Source organism: Poeciliopsis prolifica, unplaced genomic scaffold, assembly GCF_027474105.1.
Source record: "Poeciliopsis prolifica strain line A6 unplaced genomic scaffold, Auburn_PproV2 SCAFFOLD036, whole genome shotgun sequence".
NCBI classification, from domain to species: Eukaryota; Metazoa; Chordata; class Actinopteri; order Cyprinodontiformes; family Poeciliidae; genus Poeciliopsis; species Poeciliopsis prolifica.
Window position 1 is genome coordinate 1,389,449 of NW_026562411.1, and position 14,543 is coordinate 1,403,991.

At 49.1% G+C, this 14,543-nt stretch overlaps 1 protein-coding gene across 1 annotated transcript; it reads left to right on the forward strand.

The window, feature by feature from the left end:
* The first annotated feature begins 1,792 nt into the window (after positions 1-1,792).
* Positions 1,793-14,206, forward strand: LOC129374456 (insulin-like growth factor-binding protein 5). Its single transcript, XM_055052901.1, has 4 exons — positions 1,793-2,409; positions 9,229-9,440; positions 9,529-9,648; positions 10,779-14,206. The coding sequence occupies exons 1-4, from the start codon at positions 2,055-2,057 to the stop codon at positions 10,908-10,910; spliced, it is 819 nt and encodes a 272-aa protein (XP_054908876.1). The 5' UTR covers positions 1,793-2,054; the 3' UTR covers positions 10,911-14,206.
* The last annotated feature ends 337 nt before the right edge of the window (positions 14,207-14,543 follow it).

Below are 14,543 nucleotides of genomic sequence, written 5' to 3' on the forward strand. Positions count from 1 at the left end.
CCTGTAATTTCGTCTCAAAATTTTGAGATTCTCAAAATTTGAATCTTTGTTTCCAAATCAACTTTAATCTCTGATCTTTTCCAGAGGTTTTGATCATTTGTTTATTTTTTTTTTACTTATTTGGATTTTGGGTTTTTTCTGCCTCTGCAGCTTTTAGTGATGAGAATCTAAAACCCAGAGGAAGATTTCACACTTTCAGAGATCAGACATGAGTTTGCACTTTTCAAGCCCAGTGGAGTTTCTTTAGCCCAGAAGGATGTGAGGAACAGGAGGAGGAGCAGCAGGAGGAGGAGGAAGACAAGGAGCAGGAGGAGGAAGATGAGGAGCAGGAGGAGGAGGAGGAGCAGGAGGAGGAGGAGGAAGATGAGGAGCAGGAGGAGGAAGATGAGGAGCAGGAGGAGGAGCAGCAGGAGGAGGAGGAAGATGAGGAGCAGGAGGAGGAGGAAGATGAGGAGCAGGAGGAGGAGGAAGATGATGAGCAGGAGGAGGAGGAGGAAGATGAGGAGCAGGAGGAGGAGGAGGAAGATGAGGAGCAGGAGGAGGAGGAGGAAGATGAGGAGCAGGAGGAGGAGGGCGGTGCGGCTCCGAGGGAGGAACAGATGGATTGATGCATGAATGGATCCAGGGGGAATTAGGATTTGCATGGAGCAGAGAAAAGGGAGCAGAGGGGAAGAAAAGAGCTGGAACATCGAGTTCCTTCAGTGGTCAAAAAAAGAGCACGATGTACATCCTTTAGCTGGAGGAAATTTCCCCTGCAGAGACGCATCATTAAAACCCTGCTGCTTTATTGTCCTAATTAATCTCTTCATTATCACCAGATTTATGTCTCCCAGGATCCTGTCACGCCCCTCAGTTTCTGGAAACTGCTTTTATTTGTTGTTGTTTGGGTCGGAGCTGCAGGATCGTTTGTGACTAAAACGTTCCCAACGCGTCCCTCCAAAACAAGAGCCGGAGGAAGCGGGAGCAGAACCCGCAGATATGTCGGCTTTGATTCCTCCCGCTGCAGAGCAGCCTGGATGTTCAGCTCTGCAACCAAAGCAGCCGCATTAAATCGTTACGCAGTCACTCACTCATTCCACGGAAAAGCTGAGTTTTTTCTGTTCTCTCAGCGGAGCGTGGATTACAGCTTCAAGTCGCAGTTTGGGGCTGGCGATGTGATAAAACTGTCATTTCTGCGGAATGCCGGGCGGAACAGCGCCTTCTAGCGGCGAGCTACGCCTCCAGCTTCACAATGCAGCGGGAAAAGTTGCGGATTTCTCCGGAGTTTTGCATTGAAAGCGGAGAAAATGCGCTCGAAAAGGCGGTTTGCAGCAGAACAGCGCAGCCCTGTGCGCACTTTGCGGCTCAAGCAGCGCAGCAGGACCTGCTTCCCTCTGGACGCAACAGGTGCTGCGGAGTTTCTGCGCACAAACCGAGAAGAAACGCAAACCGCGGGGGGTTTCCCGAACTCTTCCCTGCACTTTTCCTTTCATTTGCGCTGACAGGAGACAAACTGCGGGGATTTTCGCTCAAACAGAAAACTTCTCCCCTCTGATTTCTCTTTCACTTTTGGTGCAAACGTCAGGAGCTGCGCGTGGTTCGGTGCACAAGTGGTTTTGTTTGCGGGATCCGCAGGTTTTGCGCATCAGTCGAGCCGTCACTCCGTGCCTCGGGGTGAAACTGGGATCCTCCTCCTCCTGCTGGCCGCCGGCCAGGCCGGGAACAAGTGCGCCTCCCTCTGCTGCTGCGCGCCGTATTCATGGTCCCGGGTTTCTGGGCTGTTTTAAAAGGCTCTGCAGGTCTGCAGCTGATCAGTCTGCTGAGGAAAAGTGCTGCTGCTGCCGCTGCTGCCGCTGGAGAGAGTCTGCAGGAGACCAACAGGAAGGAAAGGCTGCGCAGGACGCCGCTGCTGCTGGTTTGGTTTTTTACTTTGCAGAGAGAAAAACTCCTGAAGCCCAGAGAGAAGTCCTGCTGTTGATGACGGGTTTACTGGAGCGCTGCACTCCTGGATAAACTGTGAGAATCGGATTATCTGCGCTGAGTCGGGCTGTCCGTCAGACCGGGACGGACTGAAGATGTCCCTGAGCTGCTGCCTCCTGCTCACCATCATCCTGGGACTCTCTTCCCGCTGCTCGGCCTCCTACGTGCCCTGCGAGCCCTGCGATGACAAGGCGCTGTCCATGTGCCCGCCGGTGCCTGTCGGCTGCCAGCTGGTGAAGGAGCCGGGCTGCGGCTGCTGCCTGACCTGCGCGCTGGCCGAGGGTCAGGCGTGCGGCGTCTACACGGGCACCTGCACCAAGGGGCTGCGCTGCCTGCCGCGCAGCGGCGAGGAGAAGCCGCTGCACGCCCTGCTGCACGGCCGCGGCGTCTGCACCAACGAGAAGGGCTACAAGTCCGCCGCTGCCGCTGCCGCCGGAGCCGCGACCGGAGGTAAGCCGGCCCGAGGAATGTGCGACCTGCTGCACCTGTAAGCAGCTAGTGCACATTTAAACTGAATCAGTTTTGATTCAAACACTTTTATTTCAGTAAATTAGTTTCTTTTCATTACATTGCAGAATGTATGGAAGGAGAACAGCCTCAAAAAGCCTCTTTTCATTGTTTTGTTTACACTTTCTGGGAATATGCAAACCATCCAGCCTCAGTTTCAAATCAAATTTCAACCATTTAGAGTTAAAAATGATCATTTTGGTGAAAGAGTTATATTTCCTCTGCTTTATGTTGACACATTTTCTGTTAAAATGCAAAATGTATGGAGGGAAAAAAACTCCAAAAATCCTTTTTATCCCAGTTTACTATTTCTTTTTGTGTTGCAGTTTGTTGGATGCAAACTGATCTGCACCTGTTGCCACATGTCTTGATTTATGTAAAATAAATGGAAAATGTATGGAGGGAAAGTAAGGACAAAATTCTAATGTATGATCTTTGATACACTTTTTTTAGTTTTGCTAAAATCATGAATTTCAATTATTTTTAGGATAAAAATAAACTGAATTCGACGTGTTTTCCTGCGTGATGCTCTGCAGGGTTACATCCGCATGCTGCGCCTTTTAGTTGATGTCCTGAAGTTTTGCATCACAACTGATACATTCGGCTTTTGCAAAAGATGCAACTTTTCCTCTGCCTTTAGCACAACTGACACGTTTTGCATCCAAGCGTTTAAAGGGACGGCGCAGGGGTTGGTGGGTTCAGCTGGAGGTGGATCCTGGGTCTGTTTCTGCCCGGGGCCCCATGCAGAGCGGATGCAGCCCTGCTGGACGAATGACTGAAGCTGGAAGTGAAGAAGCCACGCAACGTGACGCATGTTGGTTTTAGAGCGTGGTTTGCGTCTGTCGCGTTTTTTCCTCTTTATTGAGTTTGTAAAGCATCGTTGAGGCTCAACGGGAGGTGATGCAGATCGGGTTTGCAGGCCGCCCTGCCTGGCTGCTCAGAGTCGGATTACCACTAAATCTGCGTGTGTGAGGCTGAGAGATGGAGCCGTTTGTCTTGAATGATTGAAGGTGTGTCTGTCACTCTGGGGTTTCATCAAGCAACTGGATCCAGTTGGTCCAGACAAAGGTTTCAGAACCAAGGTGTTCCGTTGTTCTAAATATAACCCGCTGTTGTGCGAAGCATCGATCGCTATCTGACGTCACATGAAGCCGGAGCTGCCTGTCAGAATCATGTGCGCGTGTGTGTGTGCGTGCGTGCGTGCGTGCGTGTGTGTGTGTGTGTGTGTTTGACTCAGGCAATGCCGTGTGGATTGTGGGTTGGTGGTGATGACAAGTCAGGCAGTTTTACACCCAGAGACATCGGAGTCTGAATGCTCCAGAGGACAATCCGTTCACAAACTGACCGGCAACCCGCTGACCGGCAACCTGCTGACCGGCAACCTGCTGACCGGCAACCTGCTGACCGGCGACCTGCTGACCCCGTCTTCAGGTTCAGGTCGACAGGCGGCGGTGTCTCTGCTGGTTTTGGTTTGATGAAGTTAAAAATCGATTCGCTGCGTCTGCTTTTGTTTGACCCGATTAAGCCCAAAGGAACAATCTGAAAATGTGACTTTTTTTGGCTAATTTGTTCCCATGTAAAGCAGCTTAAAGTTGGTCAACCAATCAGATCCAGTTGATCAACGTTTGAACATCAGATGTTCCATGAGGCCCCAGGATCCTGAAACGAGGGAACATGTTTCAGGATCCCCAAGTTGTAAGATCGTCTTGGGAAAATTGGCTGATGATGCGGCGGTTTGACTGTCAATAAGCCAAGTAAACCAGATTGACCTCTTGGTGTTTGTGGTTGGAAACATTGAGGTGGTTTTCCAGTTCACGGATTGTCCTGCTGATTTTTGTCCTGCTGATTTTTGTCCTGATTTCTCCATACAACCTGATCTTCAGGGTCATGGTGAGAGACGTTCCTGCTGTGTGTTCACAGCGCTCTGTCTGGTATCAGGGACATGGACATGTTGGATCGTCTTGGTCCGATATCGGCCCATTGAATGCAGCATGTAGCCAATCAGAAAGCGAAGTGACAGAAACATGGAAAGGAATCAAAATACACCAAAGTCCAAACAACTGGGAAGTCTGGTGGACATTGTCAACGTCTTTGTGTCAGTTTTTCTGTTAAATGTCACAAACTATCAGCGTTGCTTCTTCCCAGTCGGCCGTGTCTCTCTTAACTCACGTTTGACAGACTGTGAGATTTCTGAGTTGAATTTTGGTGAATTAAATCAGTTTGAGACTTTCTATTGTGTCGGGTCTTTCAGGTTTTGAAGATGTTGCCATGTGAACCAGGCCCGGTATCTCTCTTGGACTTGACCTCTGCTGGGTGAGACCCTGGGGTTTGATGGGTCGATTGGTTGTAGGTGTGATTCCTGGAGACCTCAGCCCTGAGTGAGTCCAGGCCGTGGATTCCTGTTTGTTGCTGCTTCTTGCCGGGTTCGGGTCGAAGATGCTTGTCTGTTCTCCTGGAGCCGCCCGGTTGTGGACCGGCCAGCGTCTGGTCTCTGCAGCGGACCAGCTGAGCGACGCGGACCGGGAGGAGGAACCGTGAACTCTCACGCCTCCCCATTAAGTCCTGCTCTCCTCCTGCGCTGGGATCCAGTTGCTCCGGGGTTGGTGTGTGCTCTGTTGGCTCTGCGAGTGACTCAGAGCCGGGGAAGCTTGCCAACAGATATGACTTCATGGCAGCAGGCCTTGTACCCTCGGGGCTTCTGAAAGGGCCTTATGTTTCAACAGATTTCTCTCTGCCAAGAAGCAGAGGATGATTAAGAAGTGGTTCCTACGGCAGAATGCTTGCAAAGCAACAGGAAACCTGCAGCAGTCTCACCCTGCATGTGCAGCTTTCTGCCAGCGAGACGATCTCACGCCACTCTGGCATTAATATTTACAGTCATCAGCAGACGAGGCCTCCAGTGTTTCATGTTCGCATGAGAACTTCACATATGACCGGCGGTACCAGCGTGTTTCCCATTAGCATGAAGGAGCTGCATGTCGACGCTCCTCGGCTTTCAGTGCCAACATCTGTTCACGGCTGATTGAGACGATCCAGAATGCAAACATCGTCCAGTGGGGCGGTCAGACTCCCGTCCATCAACCCGACGGGCCAGAATGACTTGATGGAACCCGTTAAACTTGGACGTTGGCGTTCAGGCTGAAGTTTAAAACACTGCCACCTGCAGGTCGGAGTTTGTCTCTGAAATCAAATGTTTCTGACCAACTCTGCAGAAACTTTGCAATAAACTAACAATTATGAATTTCCATGAAAACCTGGAGACTGATTGATGTAATTTGTTAGTAAACATAAAAACGGCTTTGATTTGATTGCAGAAGCATCTTTGAACTTTGGTTTCCAACAGAAACGTGTTTTCTGCTCCCATAATCAGAGAGCTGAGCTGGAGATCCTGTTAGCCGCACTCTGTTAGCCGCGCTCAGTTAGCCGCACTCTGTTAGCCGCGCTCAGTTAGCCGCGCTCAGTTAGCCGCACTGTGTTAGCCGCGCTCAGTTAGCCGCGCTCTGCTAGCTGCGCTCTGCTAGCTGCCCTGTTAGCCGCACTCAATTAGCTGCGCTCAGTTAGCCGCACTCAATTAGCTGCGCTCAGTTAGCCGTACTCAGTATATACTTCAGTAATATGAAGAAGTTCTTCCTGAACGCAGAGAAATCTCTGAAGTTTAAACAGTTGGTTCAAGTGCATTTGCTGCAGCTGGCCCTTTAAGAACATTCATGGTGTTGGAAGTGGGAATGAGTTCAACCTTCGCTGTGGATCCTCTCTGGATCCTCTCTCTCTGGATCCTCTCTGGACCTGCAGATCCTGCAGATCCGGAGGATTTATCTGGACGTATCTGGAGGTTCGTCACAGCCAGCCGTTGCTCTGCGGTGACCCAAACAGACGCTGCCTGCTCGCCTGCGGCTTGTTGCAAACCCAAACCCAAATATGGGACAAGACCTCAGACCAAAATTAGCCGAGTCCAAAGGAGCAGCAGGGCTGTTTGCTTACCGACGGCAGCTCTTCCTTGGGAAACGCGCCGCCTCCTCCTCAGGTCCTGTTTGGAAACCGACGGGCATCGGATTGTTCTGGTGGCTATTAATACGGCCGGTCCAGAAACGCAGGAAACGTTTTGATGCAAAGGAACGTTCTGAGCTCACAATGCTGCGGGGAGAGCTGCTTCATGCTGCTCTGACCAGACCCAACCCGACCCGACCAGAACCAACCCGGCTTCACTGATCTGACCAGAACCTGGTCTTTTCCAGATTTTCCAGCTGCGTCAAAATGAGAAACATTTTAATCTGTAGATTTTTAAAAACTTGCTGAAAACAACAATCAGGCAAAACATTATGACCAAATGCCTGAAACTCGTCGTTTCTTTAGAGTTTCCTTCCCTGCAGCCAGAAGGAAGGAAACTCAGCCAGTCTGCATGTTTCCTGCTGCGCTGCAGCGTTTCAGGCAGAAGCCTTCAAATATTCAGATGCGGCCCCGTCCTGCTGCGGCGGCCCCGTCCTGCTGCGGCGGCCCCGTCATGCTGCGGGATGGTTTACTGTCATTGTCCTCTGCGCGGCCCTCAGGCTCATTTATCTCCATTCACTGCTGTCTTACATCTGGTAAAGATGTAATTTCAGAGGCAGCGAATCAAAGCGGGTCGCGGCGGACCAGGAGCCGCCGAAACCCAGTGAGAGCTGGGAGAACCGGACCCGCCTCGCTCCGTCCCGATGCAGCGCAGAGAGAAACACGAAGCGAGCCGGGCTCGTCTTTCACTGCTGGCCCGCGGCCCGAGAGGAACCTGGGATATTCATGAGGCCTAATTGTGAGCAGATGTAAATTTTTAAACAGGAGTATCAGGTGCGGCGCTGCACAGGAGTTAAACCAGGCCCTGTGAGCCCAGAACCGGCCCGGTACCACAGCATGGAAAAAGTGAGCAACGGATTGTTAACGCTTTTTTACATTTAAATTGAGATTTCTCCTCAAAGGGATAGAAACGTGTTTTCCAGGCACATGGTGCCATTTTATAGCACAATCTAGAAACCATGTTAGCTTCAGCTGTTAGAAAAATGCTAAAAATGTAAATCAGATGCAACTTAAAAGTCATATCGGATGGCCTTTGAAACTGGGTCTCTGTCTCTTTAAGAAGCTCCTGCTCTGTCTGGAGCTGGAAGTCATCCCAGCATGGCTCCTCTATTAACCCTTCAACATTTTCAACTGAGAAGCAGCTCCTGGAATGAGCTCAGCAGCCGTTTGCTGGTTGCTACTGGCTAGTCTGGAGGAGCTGAGAGGGGGCGGAGCTTCACCTCCAGGGCGGGGCTCGGTCCACGCAGGCCTATGAAACTGTTTAAGGGTTGCCATGGAAACAAACTGCAACACTGCATGAAAAGCTGAAAGAAGCTGATTTTCCATGATACCGCCCCTTTAAGTCAGCGAGCTGCGTGTTTAATTTATGGCCTTTTTTTGTTCTGCTGCAAATGAAATTACACACGAAACAAGAATGTGTGTAAAAAAAGACCTTGTTTTCAGCAGCCGTTTTATGGCCAAATATGTGGCATTTCAATCCAAATTATTGGACTGTAGCGAGGAGTAATGAGTTTTTCCACAGCGGTCACATGTAGGAATGCTTGAAGTATTTATTTATAGCAAGTGACAGCCTGGCAGTCTGAGCGCGGAGACACAGCGACGTATCTAAACACGAAGCCGGGCCTGCCAAGTCATGAGTTGTTAGATTCATTTCAGAGACGGGGAGCAGAAGCCAAGTCCTGATAATCAGCCCCCCGCCGGTCCCGCCGCTCCAGACGCTCACGCTGGGTCAGGCTGCTCCTCTTTAACCCAGAACAACCGTTTCCCTCCCTACTCCACCCGCGTTCGGTTCCGACAGCGCTCTCTGCTCCTTTGGGTCTGACTCGGTGCAACACGCCAAACCGGACGGATAGAACCGGGTCACTCACCACAACAGCCCTGCACCTGGGGGCCGGCAGAGCCAAAGGGGAGGAGGGGTGCGCGGGGGCCGGGGCTCGTTCTGTGGCCTTAAAGGACCCCTGGTGGGGGGTCCGGGCTTAACAGGCCAAACCCCCAGAGACAGACGGGGGGCAGGGATCTCCACTGGGAAAACTCACATTCAAACCTGAAACCCAAGCAGCAGCGGGCAGAACCGCGTCTCGGATCATGTTCTGGTCCAGGTCTGAGTCCAGAACCGAGGCCAAGGGGAACCGCTAGCTGAACGTTAGCTGCACTAACTAAACATTGGTTCAGTCAATGAATACAATATCTACACATTATGTAGCAGAAGCTCATGCTAAAATGCTACATCAACATGTCCAAGCTAATGCTAAAGGGGAAATGGAAGAGCTGTGTAAACAACCTTCATTCACTTCAAAATAAGAGCATAAAACTACCTGAAGAATCCTCAACAGTCAACAACCAAAACATCAACAAAGATACTGAACTTTATTCAAAAGTTTACTCAATAAATTATCACATTAAAATTTATTCAAAATAATTTAGGTGAGCTAAATGTTTCTACCGTTAGCAAAGGTTAGCTCTGCTGTTAGCGCATTAGCAGTAGTTGCTCACCAGTTCAACATGATGAGTTAGCATAGCTTGCTAACAAATATTTAAGTATTGCTCTAGTCTCCTCCCTCAAACATGTTGAGTTTGTGCTGCAGAATCTGGATCAACGTCAGTTTGTTGCTTTGTCTCCTGTGGTGGACAAAGACGCATCATTCCTGCCCCGATGCAGCAAATCCTCCAGTTTGTGACCTGGTGTAACGGCGTTTGGTTGGTGTCGTCCTGCAGATCGGGAGACGCGGGTGGAGGTGGACATGACTCCGGACGTGACGGGCGTGGTGCAGCCAGCCAAGATGCCGCTGCATCCCAAAGACATTGTGAACAGTAAAAAAGTGATCGCAGTGCACAAAGAGCGGAAGAGGAAGCTTGGCAAGCAGCGCTCCTTCAGCGCCGGCGTGGATTATTCCCCCATGGACATCGACAAGCACGAGCCTGAATTTGTAAGTTCAGTTGCGGACGTTTGCTGGTCTGAGAGCTTTTAAAGGTTTTAAATGTTGGTTTTTAACAAACTGCTGAATTTTTCTGAAGGGTCCCTGTCGGAGGAAACTGGATGGGATCATCCAGAAAATGAAGGACACTTCCAGGGTCATGGCGCTGTCTCTCTACCTTCCCAACTGCGACAGGAAAGGCTTCTTCAAGCGCAAACAGGTGGGTCAGGCAGCAGCGAGCAGAAGGTTTTAATACCATCCTTTCTCCATCTGCAGCAGTCGTTGCCTCACACATGATTAAATCTTGAGTAAACATTGCTAATAATTGAGTTTAGCAGGTGCAAAGCACTGACAACCTTCTGATTTATCGTTTGCTGATGGAACCCAGATAGAAATTCAGTTTTAACGATGAAACAATTGGTACTTGACGTTTCGTGGCGCAGAACCAACCTTTGGGAGCTTTCCTGATCCTCCAAGAGGAAAGCAGATAAATGTGGATTTAAGGGCCTGGGAGGTTTGGGTGGCTGTTTGTGGGCAGTGCAGGTCAACAAGGCCTGGGCTGAGTCCTTCTGGCTGCTTTAGCGCCAAACGTCCGTCCATCTGTACCGGCTCAGTACCTGCTGGGTTCTGGTGGACACTCCACTGCTCAGAGACGTGACTTCACTGAACCGCTTCCATTAGAGCAACAACCTCACTGACATGTTGTAGGACAGCCAGAGGAAGTCATGATCTGTGCCACTTCAGCGTGTGGAACTACATCACACATATTTAACCTGTAGGTCATCGGTGTGAGACATGCATCATAATTCTGCTCCGAAAGACGTCAAATCTGGACGTAAGCAGAGACTGAAGCAGCTTCTGTCAGCGGCGGCCATTACTACAGGACGGAGTGCTGCTGCCTGACAACGATGTTGTTCTTCTGTGCATGTCGGTCACTTTGGGGTCTCAACCCGTTCACACAGAACTCTGACTGCAATCGCATTTAATTAGCATGAACAACCAGGCAAGAAATAAATATTGGAAATCAGCAAAAAGTCGGAGACCTGCTGTGTCTTAAAACGTCAAATCATTCTACTAAATCTGTACAGATCAAAGGTCAAGAAAAGGGCAACTAACGTGACTGCAGATCCCACACATGCTGGACATGAACTGCTTAGATTCAGCCTGGAAGTCGACGCTCCAGAGGCAGTTTCTCTGAACCGTCGGCGCTCAGGCCAGTGAATGTGGCTGCTGGTTGCTCGTCTCTTCAAATCGCCTCTAGCTGTAGATATGCGGCCCAGAACGCTGCGATGCATTCGGTTTGCTTTGTGTTCGTTTCCACTGAAACTGTCCCGTTCTCTGATTTTGCAGTGCAAGCCGTCTCGTGGCCGCAAGCGCGGCATCTGCTGGTGCGTGGACAAATACGGCGTCATGCTGCCGGGGACAGACTACAGCGGGGGGGACATTCAGTGCAAAGACCTGGAGAGCAGCATCAACGAGTGAAAGCCCCGGCCCCTCTCCCCCGCCCCCATCGCCGTCACATGACCCGGGGCCCACGCATCTTCTGAGTCACACCTGTATGCTCCGCCCTCTGCTCACACCAACAACCTGTTTTTACCAGAGACACTGAGAAAAAGCACGATTCTCTGCTTACAGAGACCACTTCGGATCCCCACCTCTTCATTTGACTGTAAAAAATTCACCACAAGAAGAAGGAGGAGAAAACCGAGCAGCTGTGTGTGGTGGGATGGAGAATTGGTTGAGAAATGATTGGTTTCTGGTTTTTCTGGGGTTTTTAGAGCACTTATAGAAGTGGATCCTGATTAGAAACCTGTGTGAAAGTGTGACGGGTTGGTGTGTTCCAGAGTGAGCCCATTTCAGAAACAGAACCAGCAGCAGAATGTTGTATTTCCTCCTCTTTGTTCGACCGTCGCCAACCCGACGGCCTTCCTCTCCAACGCAGCGAACGTCTTTGGGACTCGGAGCGTTCAGACGGTCGCAGACGAACACGTGAGCGGCTCTTCGACCACGTAGCTAGCCTGACATGCCAACTGTGCCTATGAAAGCTGCCGGGCGCCGCGCAGCGCCACGCAGCGCCGTGCAGCGCCACGCAGCACCGCTGGTCAAATCAAAGACTCAGCTTCAGCGACGGAAAGCACGTTTGATTTTTCCGAGTTGGGATTGCTTTCTTCGGGGGGCGGGGGGTCAACCTTGCCGATCGGGCCGCTTTCCTCTCCAACTGACTCATTTTTGTGGTTTTATTTGTGATTTATTTGCCTTCAGTGAAGTAAAAGGCCGCCCTATGTTTTGAGCCATGTTTCCCCGTCAGTACAACATATTCATGGTGTATCACTTAAATATTCTTTGAGGGTTTTTCCTGTAGAGAAAAGCCAGATCATGTAAAGAAAACAAAGACTTTTTGGAAGGTGTCGTGTTGCAGCAGCTCACAGGGCAGTGGGAGTACAGACTGCCTCGTCTCTCAGCTTTCTGCCTTTTTCTCAGCGGAGCGCCGTGAGAACATGACATGAGCGGGTCTCCGGACCCGCTTTCTCCTCTGTGCCTTCCTACAAACAGACTAAAGCACTGGTGTGAAAGCGACACCAGGGGGCGATATTTAGGACGACGGTCAAGGCTAACAGAGAAGAATGATGAATGTGGTCGGTCCCTTAAATTCAGCCCGGCTCCGTTTGTCCGCGTTGTTTCAGAACTTCCTGCTCTTCCTTTGATGACTTAATAAGCTAAGATTCTCACTTTTTCTGTTTTTATGTGAATGCCAACGATTGACGGGGAGTTAGGCGGGAAGCTGAGGAATGCGAGCGGGAATGCGTGCATCCAGGGTGCTGTGCAAAAATCCTACCTGCTTTGAAACAATTTTAATCTTCAAACTGGTTTACTGAATGGCTCTGCGCTTCCTGAAGGCTCTCATTGTGTTTTATGACAGACTTTAGTTGCTTGATGTTTTATAGTTCAGCTGTCTTCTAATCAGCAGGTTTCACAGCTAAAATAAGTTTGACATGCAGAAAATAGTTGATGAACAGATTTAGCCACATCGCTGTTCCCTCTAATATTGAAAAAAAAAACAGTAAATTTATTTCTGCAGATTGGATGCAAGTTTAGTTTTCACTTTGACTCTTAAATTTGTCATCATGTACCCTGATTAAACTAAACTCTTCAAACTTAAACAGTTCATTTAAATGATTGGATCTAAAATAAATCTCTAAATTAAAACACTTTTTTGGGAACGAAAATGCAACACTAAATATTTATCTTCAATTTAAGTTGCATCTTTCAGAGGTTGGCGCTAACCAAAGAGCTTGTTCCGCAAACACACCACCAACATGCTAGTTAGCATATGCTAATGCTAAAGTGCTACCCTCAGTTCAAATTACAGTGACTCTTGGAAGACTGCAATCCTCTGGAACCAATTTCATTTAAAATGTTTGATGTTGCCATAAGACTGTGAAACAGCAATTGCTAAAAGAACTGAAGTCTTTATTCACTTCAAAATAAAAGACCGAATACTTGAAGAAAACGATAAAACTTCAACAGAAACGTCTGATCTGTAAACTGAAAGTTCACAGATCAATCAAGTCAATTGGTATTTTAGAATTAACCCAAAACATTCAGCTAAGGGAAGCTCAGTGTGCTAAGCACTATTTCGGCTAGTGCTAAAGCTAAAGCTAAAGCGCTTACTTGAAGTGATAAAAATCCTTCAACTATTTAAATAGTTCTTAACAGTTGATTACCAAAACTTAATTGAAAAGGTAAATTAACTCTTCAATTTATTAATAAACATCAGTTTAGGGGAAGCTAAGTCTGCTAAATGTTAGCTAAAGCAATAAGCTAAAACTTAGCTCCACTATTAGCAGAAGTATGCTAAAGGAGATCAGAAGCTATTTTCCACTTAAAACCCATGTGAGACTTAGACTAGCCTTCACTGATTGGATTTGATCGACCCAGTTGGGCGAATTATGATTGATAAAGGAGCTAAAATCCAAAGAGAAACTTCAGAAAACTGGAAGATCTGTTGATCAAAACCAGCATCAGCAGAACATTTAACGGTTTGCTAGCAAAGAGTTAAAAAACGAGGAGTGGTTTAAAACTTTTGCACAGCACTTACACCAGTGGAATCACGTCAAGCACAGCAAGTTGCCCTTATTTCACAAACTCACAGCAGATGCACGACGACGACCCCGAGGTCAGCAGACTAAAGCCTGGCGAACTTCCTTCCTGCAGCCGCGTTTCGAGTTAAAGTGACAGGGGCCGCCGACGCCCAGGCCTGGATTCAGATCGCAGCAACGACTCTTTGGGTTTGGAGACGCTGCGGCGAGACACAGAGGATGAGGACGAGGAAGAGCGAGCGAGCGAGCGCCGTGGTCGCTGCCAGGCGTTAGCCACGGCCTGCATGAGGGAGTCGCTGAGTTCACCGCTTAGATCCAGTTAGAGACAGAAACAAGGAGTTCTGGGAAACGTCCCGTCTCCGTGGGGTTAAAGGTCATTATTCAGTAGGACAGTTAGCCGCTCAGCTTGTTTGTTCAGAGTACATAACAGACTTTTGGTGGTAAAGACAATCGGGCTTCGTAATTTGGTGTTCTGAGACAGAGCCATCGGTGGCAGCGGGAAATATTGGTCAGTATTCGGAGAGACAGATTAAAAAAAAACCTGAAAAAAATCTCAAATTATAAAAGTGAATATCACTGTGTAATATTTATTCAACTTGTAATTTATGTACTCTTTTAACCTTTGTCTTTTTTGTAATGACAAAGCATTTATTTAAATAAAGTTATGTATTCATTTAAGCCGTCTGGTGTTTTCTGTTGGAATCATGCTGATCGTAAGCGGCTGATCTGATAAACCTCTTAGAGTAAATCTGAGGCGCAGCGAGCAGGAAGTGGCATTACGAACCCTGACCTGAGGGCGAGTCAGCAGTTCTGCTCACCGCCGAGGCCAGAAACTCCGGCAACCGACCCGCAACTCCAGCAACAGACCAGAAACTCTGGCAACCGACCCGCAACTCCAGCAACAGACCCGCAACTCTGGCAACCGACCCGCAACTCCAGCAACAGACCAGCAACTCTGGCAACCGACCCGCAACTCTAGCAACAGACCAGCAACTCCAGCAACTAGCCTGCAACT